Here is a 12,065-nt window from a genome sequence, read left to right on the forward strand (position 1 = left end):
TGAGTCTGGTTCTGATACTTCCTTTCTCTTCAGGTTGTTTCTCTTATCTTTTAGCATGCCTTGTAACTTCTTGTTAAAAAACACACCTGATGCATCAGGTAGTAAGAACTCAGATAGAAGGTCATTAGTATGAGGATTAGCTTCCCAGATGGCACTAGTGGTAAAGAATCCACCTGCCAGTGGAGGAGACATAAGAGACGCAGGTCCATCTCTGGGTCGCAAAGATCCCCTGGAGGAGGGCATGGCAAACCATTCCAGTATCCTTGGGAGAATCCCGATGGGCAGAGGAGCCTGGCGGGCTACAGTCCCTGCAGTCACAGAGAGTCGACATGCCTGAGGCCGCTGAGCACACAGGAGGGTGTGTGTGCTGTTTCCTGTTTCCTGTAGCTCCAGTGCCAGGTTCCTGCCAGAATTCCGCCTTAGATACAGCATGCATTTACATTTTTCAGTTGTAAAACGCTGGTATTACACTGAGTCCTGTTTATGTGGTGATTAGGTGTGAGTGAAGAAAAGCAATCTATAGTCTCGTGGTTAAATTTGTTTTTTATAAATAGACCAGGGTTTCTGGAATGTGACCCTTGTAACTGTTTTTTAGCTTCTCCCCATCCTCTTAGATGAGATAAGAAGGCTATGGGGCACTGTGGCTGGCTAAACACAGATAGGTAGGACAAGGCTCTGGTAATGTCTTTTCCCCCTGGAAAGCACATCTTTTTATGAAGAATGTTCTGGAGATTTCAAAACGGTTACTTTCCCCTTCTGCCTGCTACAGCAATAAGGAAGTCTTTCCTGTCCCTTTACCAGATAGCCTGGTGGGGTTCCTGGAAGTAAAACCCAAAAAAATATGAGGGATTTCCTAAGACTGTAGGTTCCCAGAAGTTTCTCAATAGCACAGCTTCCACATAGCCTTCAACTATTTGCCAGAATTACCAAGTATTTCTTCCAGTTTACGGCAACAGGGGTGATGACTTCCAAGCTCTTAGTGTTGGAGCTGAAACTAGAATTCTGCTTTACCATCCAAGCCCCTGTTATTCATTTGTAGAAAGGGGATAAAAGGGGTCTCTCTCACATAGGTTTGTTCGAAGAATTAAATAACATAATTCATGTAAAATATTTAGCCCAGTGCCTACTCCAAAGTGCTGATGAGATCAAGAACTCTTTAAACTGAAGTCTAAGGAAATTAAATGACACGCCCAATGAAATCTGGAAAAAAAAAAAAAAAAAGCAGTGTCCAAGTTAAAGCCCAGGTCTTAAGCTCCAAATTTATTGCTACATTTTAAAAATAAGTGATTTCTTTACACTCATTCATTCCTTCAGCAAGTATTTACAGAGTGACTACAATACATCCTACAACTGTTCTAAATCCCAGGGAATTAACAGTAAGTGATATAACTCTTATTGAGAGAGTCAGTTCCTAGGTAGGTTGATAAGAAGTCCAGGGTTCCTGAGGAGAAAGGGGTCCGGAGCCCTTGAGAAGGAGAAAGAGGTATGGGGCTCTCAAGGAGAAAAGGACAAACGTTCTTTTCTACATTGCTTTGTCTTAGTCAATATAACAATGCATCTTGCTTGAGGACATGTTTCTCCTTAACAAGAACCTTTTGACTAACCCTGTCATCTTAAAATTATATTATGGGAGTGGGTCTGGTAAAATCTTTCTATTGTTCATTCCAATCTTGTTAACTTAAGATGTATATTATGGGAGTGGGTCTGAAAAAAATATATAAAGACTTGATAAGGCTAGTCAAAAGCAAAGGAGAAAGGGAAAGATATACCCATTTGAATGCAGAGTTCCAAAGAATAGCAAGAAGAGATAAGAAAGCCTTCCTCAGTGATCAGTTCGAAGAAATAGAGGAAAACAACAGAATGGGAAAGACTAGAGATCTCTTCAAGAAAATTAGAGATACCAAGGGAACATTTCATGCAAAGATGGGCTCGATAAAGGACAGAAATGGTATGGACCTAACAGAAGAAAAGATATTAAGAAGAGGTGGCAAGAATACACAGAACTGTACAAAAAACATCTTCACGACCCAGATAATCACAATGGTGTGATCACTCACCTAGAGCCAGACATCCTGGAAAGTGGACCTTAGGAAGCATCACTATGAACAAAGCTAGTGGAAGTGACAGAATTCCAGTTGAGCTATTTCAAATCTTAAAAGATGATGCTGTGAAAGTGCTGCACTCAATATGCAAGCAAATTTGGAAAACTCAGCAGTGGCCACAGGACTGAAAAAGGTCAGTTTTCATTCCAATCCCTAAGAAAGGCAATGCCAAAGAATGCTCAAACTACTGCACAATTGCACTCATCTCACATGCTAGTAAAGTAATGCTCAAAATTCTCCAAGCCAGGCTTCAGCAATACGTGAACTGTGAATTTCCAGATGTTCAAGCTGGATTTAGAAAAGGCAGAAGAACCAGAGATCAAATTGCCAACATCCACTGGATCATTGAAAAGGCAAGAGAGTCCCAGAAAAACATCTATTTCTGCTTTATTGACTATGCCAAAGCCTTTGACTGTGTGGATCACAATAAACTGTGGAAAATTCTGAAAGAGATGGGAATACCAGACCACCTAACCTACCTCTTGAGAAATCTGTATTCAGGTCAGGAAGCAACAGTTAGAACTGGACATGGAACAACAGACTGGTTCCAAATAGGAAAAGGAGTACGTCAAGGCTGTATATTATCACCGTGCTTATTTAACTTATATGCAGAGTACGATCATACAAAATGCCAGGCTGGATGAAGCACAAGCTGGAATCAAGATTGCTGGGATAAATATCAGTAACTTCAGATATACAGATGACACCACCCTTGTGGCAGAAAGTGAAGAACTAAACAGCCTCCTGATGAAAGTGAAAGAGGAAAGTGAAAAAGCTGGCTTCAAACTCAACATTCAAAAAACTAAGATCATGGCATCTGGTCCCATCACTTCATGGCAAATAGATGGGGAAACAGTGGAAACAGTGACAGTCTTTATTATTTTGGGGGGCTCCAAAATCACTGCAGATTGTGAGGGCAGCCATGAAATTAAAAGATACTTGCTCTTCGGAAGAAAGGCTATGACTAACCTAGATAGCATATTAAAAAGCAGAGACATTACTTTGCCAACAAATCCATCTACTCAAAGCTACAGTTTTTCCAGTAGTCATGAATAGATGTGACAGCTGGACTATAAAGAAAGCTGAGCACCCAAGAATTGATGCTTTTGAACTGTGGTGTTGGAGAAGACTCTTGAGAGTCCCTTGGACTGAAAGGAAATCAAATCAGTCAATACTAAAGGAAATCAGTCCTGAATATTCATTGGAAGGACTGATGCAGAAGCTGAAACTCCAATACTTTGGCCACCTGCTACAAAGAACTGACTCATTGGCAAAGACCCTGATGCCGGCAAAGATTGAGGGCAGGGGGAGAACAGGATGACAGAGGATGAGATGGTTGGATGGCATCACCAACTCAATGGACATGAGTTTGAGTAGGCTCTGGGAGTTGGTAATGGGACAGGGAAGCCTGGCATGGTGCAGTCCATGAGGTCACAAAGAACTGGACACGACTGACCGACTGATCTGAACTGAACACTTAGATTTTATGTGATACATACGGAATCTACTAAACAGCCACTAATTCCCTAAAATGTACTAACCACTTTTCTTCTGATTTATTCAGCATTCCTTTAATGCAGGCATTGTGGTGGGTAATGAATGACCAAGAAGATACTGTCCACATTACAACAGATTATGAAATATAACTATTTCCAGTTTACCTTTGAGGAACCTGAAGATCCCTAGATTCAGTATTTTGGCTAGATCAGATACAGCTTGAGGAAACTATGATTTAAATTCAGATCTTACTTCGGTGCTCACGTTTTCTACTATCTTGTAATACACTCTGTACTATCAACAGTTCACTTTTCAAAAAGTAGTATTAACCTGTAATCTCAGTTTTTTACTTTAGATTTCCAAATGTTGGGTTTCGAGAGGAATGGCACAATACAGGGAAACAAACACAAAACAAAATTATAAAACTTCTTCCGTCTAGGAGTGGATTCCTCAATTGGAAGTACTTTACCAAGCAATATTATCAAAGCATGCAAAGTGAAAAGAATGCTTTAATACAAACAAAAATAATAAATCCTAGAAAGAACTTTGAGTACCTGAGTCTTATTTAAAAAAAAAAAAAAAAAAAAAACTGACATGCCTTCCAAAGCTCAATGGCCTGCCAAAAATTAGAATGCTATTCCTAAACAGTCTGTTTCCTAGACATGATTTTAATCACAAATAGAAGATTCTTCCAGTCCTATATAAAAGTTTCTAAGAGATAGAAACATTAAAATAAGATTAAAAGATCCAAAGAATCAACAACTACATTGATTCCTCATTTTAAACAAAACAGAGGAAAAGAAAAAAATAAATAAATAATGCTCTGGCTGAGGAAACTTACACAGAAATAACAGAACTTCAAAACTAATTTTTCCTATCCCATTCCAAGCATTCTCCTTTTAGTAAAACAAATAAAATTAAGTACTTTTAAAAAAAAAATCAACTTGATTCTAGAATTTCAAATTCTTTAGCTAATATATGTTACATTTTTTAATCTAGGAAAAAAGATAAATTATACTATGTATAAAGTGCAAAAATGTTACAAATTAAGCATGGTTTCAATGTACATAATCTTACAGAAAATTTTTATAAACAGAGCCCATCATAGGTTTAGTTACTATTTACCAATATTCTCACTATTTGTATCAAGATTAATCCCTAAATGTTGAAGAAGAGCTGGATATGATCACTACACAGAAACTTAATCCTTTAGAACTTAAAACAAATTCAAGATTAAAACTGAACAACTTAAAATATATATGTGTTGTTATTTTTTTAAAGACATGCCAAAAAAAAAGTAATAAAAAAAAAAGACATGCCAATGAATTTTTTTGGCTCTCAAAAAAAATGTTGAGCCAGATGAAATAAAAGCATATAGTTTACTTGAAAGGAAGAGGGAAAAAGTCTCTAACAATAATTGTATATGCTTTTAGGTGTAGATCTTTGGGGAAACAGTAAATAACGCTTTGATTAAAACAAACACTTTTAAATTATCTGAATGTGACAATATTTATTGAATTCCTACCATGTGCTATATACTCTGCAAGACACTGAGTATAAAGAAATGATCCCCACCCTCTTTGAGCTTATAAGGTAATGGATATAGCCTTCAAAACTATCCTTTTCTTTTGCTTGATTCCATGTTCATCAAGCAACTTTAGAAATATAAATCTACCCTCTACAAAAGCTTAATACACATAAAACAGTATACGACATTGCAGAGGTCAGCTTCCTGACCGATGTATCAACATACCCCAATTTAAATTAATAAATCTTTATTCAGGTTTGTACATCACTCTTTATGAGTTTAGTTAGCTTGAGTGAATCCTCAAAGCCTAGCCTATTCAGATTAATTGATCAGGCGTAATTTCTGAAACTTCAGAGCAGAGAATCAAATATATGAGTGAAATATGTGTATTCAAAGATGGTTATCAGCAAATGAGTCTCTAGTTTATCCTTATGACAACATACCTTTATTTCATTCTCGAGACAACATACTTCTATTTCATCATGCCCTTCAAGCTGCAATTACAATTAACTCATAGGACCGTTGTAAAGAGTAACTGAGATGTACCGTGTAACAGTGCTTCTCAAACTTTAATGTGCATGTGGAATGAGCAGGAATGCATAAATGCTGAGTCTAATTCAGTAAGTCAGGGGCAAGGACTGCGTTCCTTCCTTTCTTACAAGCTGCCAGTTATACCAGGCTGCTGCCCACATCAGGAGGGGATACAACATACCTGGCAAGCAGCTGGCACATGGGCTGATCATACCAGTCCAGCTGACTGCTCTCTCCCTTTTGTGAATGTCTTATCTCCCTTATATAGCTCACCTTCTTTGGGAGAAAAAAATACCCTCCAAAGTTCTAACCTAATCAGAATGCCTTCCATATGGTAGGCATTAAACACATGTCAACTGAATGAATGACACCCAGTCTGATTTTAACAGTCATTACCTCTATGGCTATAGATAGAATTGTTTCTTCTCTGATATAGTTTATTATAAACAGGAAAGTATCTTCGAAAACTGAAAAATCAAAAAACCTTTCAATCTATTTTTTTAATGAAGAAAAACAAACTGTATTTGCAGCATAATCCAGTGTGTCTTTTCCTCAGGCTGACCTAATCAAATCTTTTTTAAAATCCATGATTAACTTATCTCCTGAAAGTCTTTTTTTTTTGTAAATAAGAATTTTAATAAATAAAGGTAAGTCTTTCTGGGGAAGTTTTTTTTTAGCTGCACTGGGTCTTCTCTAGTTGCTGCCAGCGGGGGCTACTTTTCATTGGGGCGCAGGAGCTTCTCATTGCCCAGGCTTTTTTTGTTGGAGAGCCCCGGCTCAGTAGTTGTGGGGCTTAGCTGCTCCCTAGCATGTGCAATCTTTCCCCGAGGGGGATGGAACCTGTGTCCCCTGCACTGGCAGGCGTATATGTAACCGCTGGACAACCAGGGAAGTCCCTCTGGGGAAAGTTTTAAAACTAATATTAAAAAAGTAATTTTCTTAGGACGTACCTTATACTTTTAAAACAGCACAATAAAATTATAAGGACATCTTAGGAAGGTAACATCTATAAAATGTCTGGCTTTTCAGACTAACGTAATCATAAAAAAAAACCAAATCGTATTATTGCTATCACTACGTCGCTGTTTGGCACAGTGCCATGTGTTTCTCTGTGCTCACCATGACAAGTGACTGACTACCTCACCGCTGGCTTCTACACTTGTAAATATCACTTAATTACATCTTTGTTCCATGCTGAGAATGATATGCTGATGTTTCAAGCACTCAAAAAAAGAACAAAGGTGGGGTATTATTTTACCTCTACCGTTTCAATGGCTTGACATTTTAGCGACGAGTTCACCAATTACTGAAATAGACTTACTTTTGAGTAACTAACGGAGGATGGTTTAAAAAAAAAAGCATCAACCTTTTAATCAAACTGCTGAATTAAAACAACGTTAACAGTCTTACAAATAAACATGGATAAGCGGGTTTTCTTTTCCCTAATGATGAAGACATATCAATGCCTCCCACCCAGCGACCGGAGGCCCAGTCCCGCCTCTGCCACCGCGATCGCGCTGGGCCGTCTGGTGCCGCCGCAGAGAACAGGCCTGCGCACCGAGCTCTACGCGTTCCCTCTGGAGTTTGCTCTTTCATCTTTATTAAAGTTTTTTGTGTTTTGTCTTGTTTTTCGCTTAAAACAAGACACCAGGCGGGTGGCGCGCGCACTTCGGCTCCTGGAGGCGCGGGCGCGGACGCAGTCGCGGTGACCTCGAAGCCGTCCTCCCACGTCCCCGCTACGAAGGCAAAATGGTGGCCGCAAACGCCAGCCGTTTGCGGAGTTTCAGCGCAGCCGGGGAGGAGCACGGCAGACGCCCGCAGCCTGATCCGTCCTCACCCAGGCCGCCGCGGGGGCCTAGAGCCCGAGCAGCTGCCGGCGTGGCCCCTGCGGCAACGAGAGCCCAAGCTAGGGCTTGGAGGCGGTGTCCTCGAGACCGTGAACAAGGACGCCATTATGGGGCTTCAGGCCGGCGCCTCGACCGCAGCCCACGCTGGAAGCGAGGCTCGGGGCTCCGAAGGCGGGACGATGGCGGGGGGGCGGGATGAGGGCCCGGGAGGCGGGGCGAGGGAGGCAGGAACGGGGGAGGGGGCCTCCGCTGCAGGGCGGGCGGCGGGGCCTGGCCGTGTCAGCCTTCTCCCTGAGGGTGGGGCTCCAGAGGTAAGGGGTCCCACTCTGTCCCGAGCTCCCCGGTGCGGCCCGGGGTCGCGGTGGGCGGCGAGGGCTGCGCTTCGCGGTGCCTCTTACCTGTGCCGTCCCTGTCTCTGTCGTCCGCCATCTTGTTGCGGCGCCGTCGCCGGGGAGAGGCCTGTCGCTAAGCTAGGTCACGGCGTCCTGACCCCCTCCAGCTCCGCGGCGAGTCGGCCCTGGAGGATGGGGGGCTCAGAATCCCGAGGGAAGGAGACCCTGGGTCGGGAGTCGGGGGAAGGAACGCTCCGAGCGCGCGCGCCCCCCGCTCCCGCTAGGACCCTGTGGCGCTCGGAAGCCCGGATCTGTGCCCGCGACCCCTTTAGCCGCGTCGGTGGCTTCAGCCTATTCTGCCCAGTACCAAGCCCTGAACCCTGATTTTTCTGGCATAGAGGAAGTATTTAATAATAAAGTTCGGAACCCCTCCTTTCCCATGTTTCTGACCCATTTGGGGACACAGTGCTCTCTCCTCGTTCCCTCCAGTTTGTAGCATGTGGCGCTGCTCGCCTTTTTTTACTGCAGATTTTAAAACGCAGCTGGAGAGCTGGTGGAGAGCTCGACTCCGGAGGGGTAACAGAAGCAACCCGCAGTGCCGCCGCCTCCCCTTCCCATCTGCCCCACCTCCGGCCACGTTTTCACCAGTCCAGTGCTCGCCGCCCGCTCCCAGAGACCGGGACTGCAAGGCGGGCGAGCGCTGGAGCTGGGACGGAAAACTGGGCTGGCGGGGAGGAAACCAGAGAGCCATTAGAGTGTTACTGGTGGAGCTGAACCGCTGTAGAAAAACATGTTGTAAAATCGGCGCAAACATTGCGTCGTCAAGGCTGCGATTTCTCATACAAAATAGAGGTTCTCATAGCAACAAAGACGTGCCTGTATTGTGCCCACTGTTAGGTACATGAAGATGTTCCTACTTGTGAAATTTGACAAGATGTCCAGCTAAATTACCGAGGGAAAGTTTTACATCTCGCTTTTCTGAAAATTGGAAGCTGTAATATGTTAAATGTTTGTCTCATTTTAAGGAAAAGTTCACTAGAATATTTTCTTTTAAAAATGATTTTTGAATAATATGCCTAATGGTGTGGTTCGAGCGAATATATATATGTTTTTAAAACTAGTTTTAGATGGTTTTTTAGTCCATGTGCGTGCTAAGCCGCTTCAGTCGTTTGACCGTTTGCGACCCCCATGGACTATAACCCGCCAGGCTCCTCTGTCCATGAGATTTTCCAGCCAAGAATACTGGAGTGGGTTGCCATTTCCTTCTCCAGGGATCCAACCCTGGGTCCCACGTTGAAGGCGGATCCTTTACTGTCTGAGCCAGGAGGAAAGCCCCTTTAATGCATGTGTATATTAATTTAAATGACTTAATTTTATGTAAAAATCATTTATAAACTTAACTGTAAATATTAAGAGGCCTTCAAAATATAAGGTATTTAATGGTTTGATTAGCTGAGTTTTTATATTTTTTATTCTGGTTCTATAATCCCTCAGTAAACCCTAAAGAAAACTAATATTCTTTATTAAAATAAGTATTTTTTCTGTAGAAGATATTCCTGTGGTGCTCCAATCAGCATTCTCTTTGACTACAAACAATTGAATCCTCACAAAATGGCTCAGAAGATAGATATTTATATAAAATGAATATAATCATGAACAATAATTTCTTAATGCCAAAAAGTAGGATAATCATTAGCACAGACTTACCTGGTGGCTCAGTGGTAAAGAATCCACCTGCCAAAGCAGGAGATGTGGATTCAGTCCCTGGGTTGGGAAGATCCCCTGGAGAAGGAAATGGCAACCCACTCCAGTATTCTTGCCTGGAAAATCCCTTGGACAGAGGAACCTGGTGGGCTACAGTTCAGTAGATTCACAAGAGTTAGTTGTGACTTAATGACTGAACAGCAACAAATGATTAGCACTCACGTATATTTAAATTTCATGATCATTATGGTCTAGTTATTTGTTTTTTCAAGACCCTCTTCATACAGGTGATGAAGGCCTTTGAAATAAATGTGGGAAACCCCAGCTTTAGTCTTCATGCTCACTACTCACCATACCTTTTCCTGTGCTGCTTACAGTTTCCTTTTTCTGGAATGCCTTTCTCTCCTCTCTCAGCTCTAACATTCACCCTCCCACAGACACATGTTTGTTGTCAGTGACCTCCTTGAAGGTCATGTGCTCCCTGAGGCTATCCCCTTCTGAGGTGTTAACCCCTTCTTCTGAGGTGTTATCTGTAGACCCTCACAAGGACTTCCCTGTAGCTCAAACAGTAAAGAACCTGCCTGCAATGCAGGAGACCAATGTTCAATCCCTGGGTTGGGAGGTTCCTCTGGAGAAGGGAATGGCAATCCACTCCAGTATTATTGCCTGGAGAATTCTCCTGGAATTGGAGAATTCCATGGACAGAGAAGCCTGGTGGGCTACAGTCTGTGAGGTCGCAGAGTCGGACTAAGTCAGACTCAGTCAACTGAGCAACTAACACACACACACAGCCCCTCACGTTGATTTACAGTGATCCTACTTGTTTCCCCTAACCAAACTGTAAGCTCTTGAGGATGGGAAGTGTTTCATTTGTCCATATTATCTCCATTGCCTAGAACAACTTTTCAATGTTTATGTCTAAAATCATGTGCATTTCTAGGGCTTTCCTGGTGGCCCAGTGGTTGAGCGTCCACCTCCCAATGCAGGGGACATGGGTTCGATCCCTGGTCCAGGAAGATTTCACCTGACATGGGGCAACTAGTCGTGTATGCCACAACTGTAGAGCCAACGCTCCACAACTAGAGAGTAGCTCCCGCTCACTCCAACTAGAGAAAACCCACATGCAACAACGAAGACCTAGCACAGCTGAAAATAAAGCTATTTAGAATATAAAATGTGTGAACTCTATCAAACTTGAAAAAATAATGTGCATTTTTAAAATTAGGACAGAATTTAGTCTTCTCAATGACATTGATAAGAAAAGCTTTTTATTTTTTAGATTATTTCAAGCCACATTAACCTCTAATTCTCAACTCCTACAGCATACTTAACACTCTAAATTTGTATGAGTAAAAACTATTTATGTTAATTAACCCCTCCACCCAATTAGATTTGAAGATGGATCCTAATATATACATCTTTTGTATCCCCACAGTACCTATCCCAATTTGGGACACATACTAGGAGCTTAATATGTACTTTTCAGTTGACTGCTGCTACTGCTAAGTCGCTTCAGTCGTGTCTGACTCTGTGTGACCCCATAGGCGGCAGCCCACCAGGCTCCCCCGTCCCTGGGATTCTCCAGGCAAGAACACTGGAGTGGGTTGCCATTTCCTTCTCCAGTACATGAAAGGAAAAGTGAAAGTGAAGTCGCTCAGTCATGTCTGACTCTTAGCGACCCCATGGACTACAGCCTACCAGGCTCCTCCATCCATGGGATTTTCCAGGCGAGAGTACTGGACACATACAAGTCTGTTATTATTCTGGAAAACTTTCCACAAAGTGAAAAAAAGGTTATCCAAGTGAAAAAAGCCCACTATGCCAATGAGTGGGGCCAGAGGGATATGTATAGGTTATGTCTTTTTGTGTGATTGAATTTATAGTGTGATAAATTTGTTCACATAGGCATGAGTTCTGTGCCCATGAGGGACTCAGTGTTTGTTCTGAATACAATTGACTCAGTTACCTAAGATGTGGGTAAAGTGAAAGGGTAAGTGATGTGAATAATGCAAAATGATAGTAAAAAAAAAAAAAATCCTTTACAGCACTGTTACTCTCCTAGGATGGGGATCATTGACATCCCCTTGGACTAAGAATAATTTTTTTTAAACCAGATTTTCCTTAGCCATTGCCCTGTACTGACCTCATGATTCTAGGCAAGGCATGTAATCTCTTTAAAACCTAGTTAACTTAGAGAAATGGAGATAGCAACATCCAAGCTCCTTGTCTTAAAGTTTTCATAAGACTCAATAGATGTAACTGAAAGCTTTGAAAATTTTAGAGAACTTGTGAAGAATCCCCACTTTCATGTTGGAAGAAGTACTTAGGGGGTCAAACCCCAACTTCTCTCCCAAGATTCAGCTTCCACTTGGAGAGTTTGCTTTTCCAGGTCTTCAACAGGAGGTTGACTTCAGGTCTTAACACAAATGACAGAGCTTCATGTTAAGTTTGTGGCCCCTTCCTGATTTCCCACCTTTGATTTTTAATTCTTATCAAGCATGAGTGGCTTTAAGGATATCTAGAT

At 42.1% G+C, this 12,065-nt stretch overlaps 1 protein-coding gene across 2 annotated transcripts in view; it reads right to left on the reverse strand.

Annotated features, from left to right (window-relative positions):
- EFCAB2 (EF-hand calcium binding domain 2) overlaps positions 1-8,458 on the reverse strand; it is a 112,097-nt gene extending 103,639 nt beyond the window's left edge. For both annotated transcript variants that reach the window (XR_002182504.2, XM_019976703.2), the window contains exon 1: positions 7,904-8,458. Coding sequence is in view for 1 of the 2 variants with exons in the window: in XM_019976703.2 (XP_019832262.1) it covers positions 7,904-7,934 (31 nt within the window). In the remaining variant the exon portion in view is untranslated. The remainder of the gene's footprint in view (positions 1-7,903) is intronic.
- Positions 8,459-12,065: the final 3,607 nt, after the last annotated feature.

Source organism: Bos indicus, chromosome 16, assembly GCF_029378745.1.
Source record: "Bos indicus isolate NIAB-ARS_2022 breed Sahiwal x Tharparkar chromosome 16, NIAB-ARS_B.indTharparkar_mat_pri_1.0, whole genome shotgun sequence".
Classification (NCBI taxonomy): Eukaryota; Metazoa; Chordata; class Mammalia; order Artiodactyla; family Bovidae; genus Bos; species Bos indicus.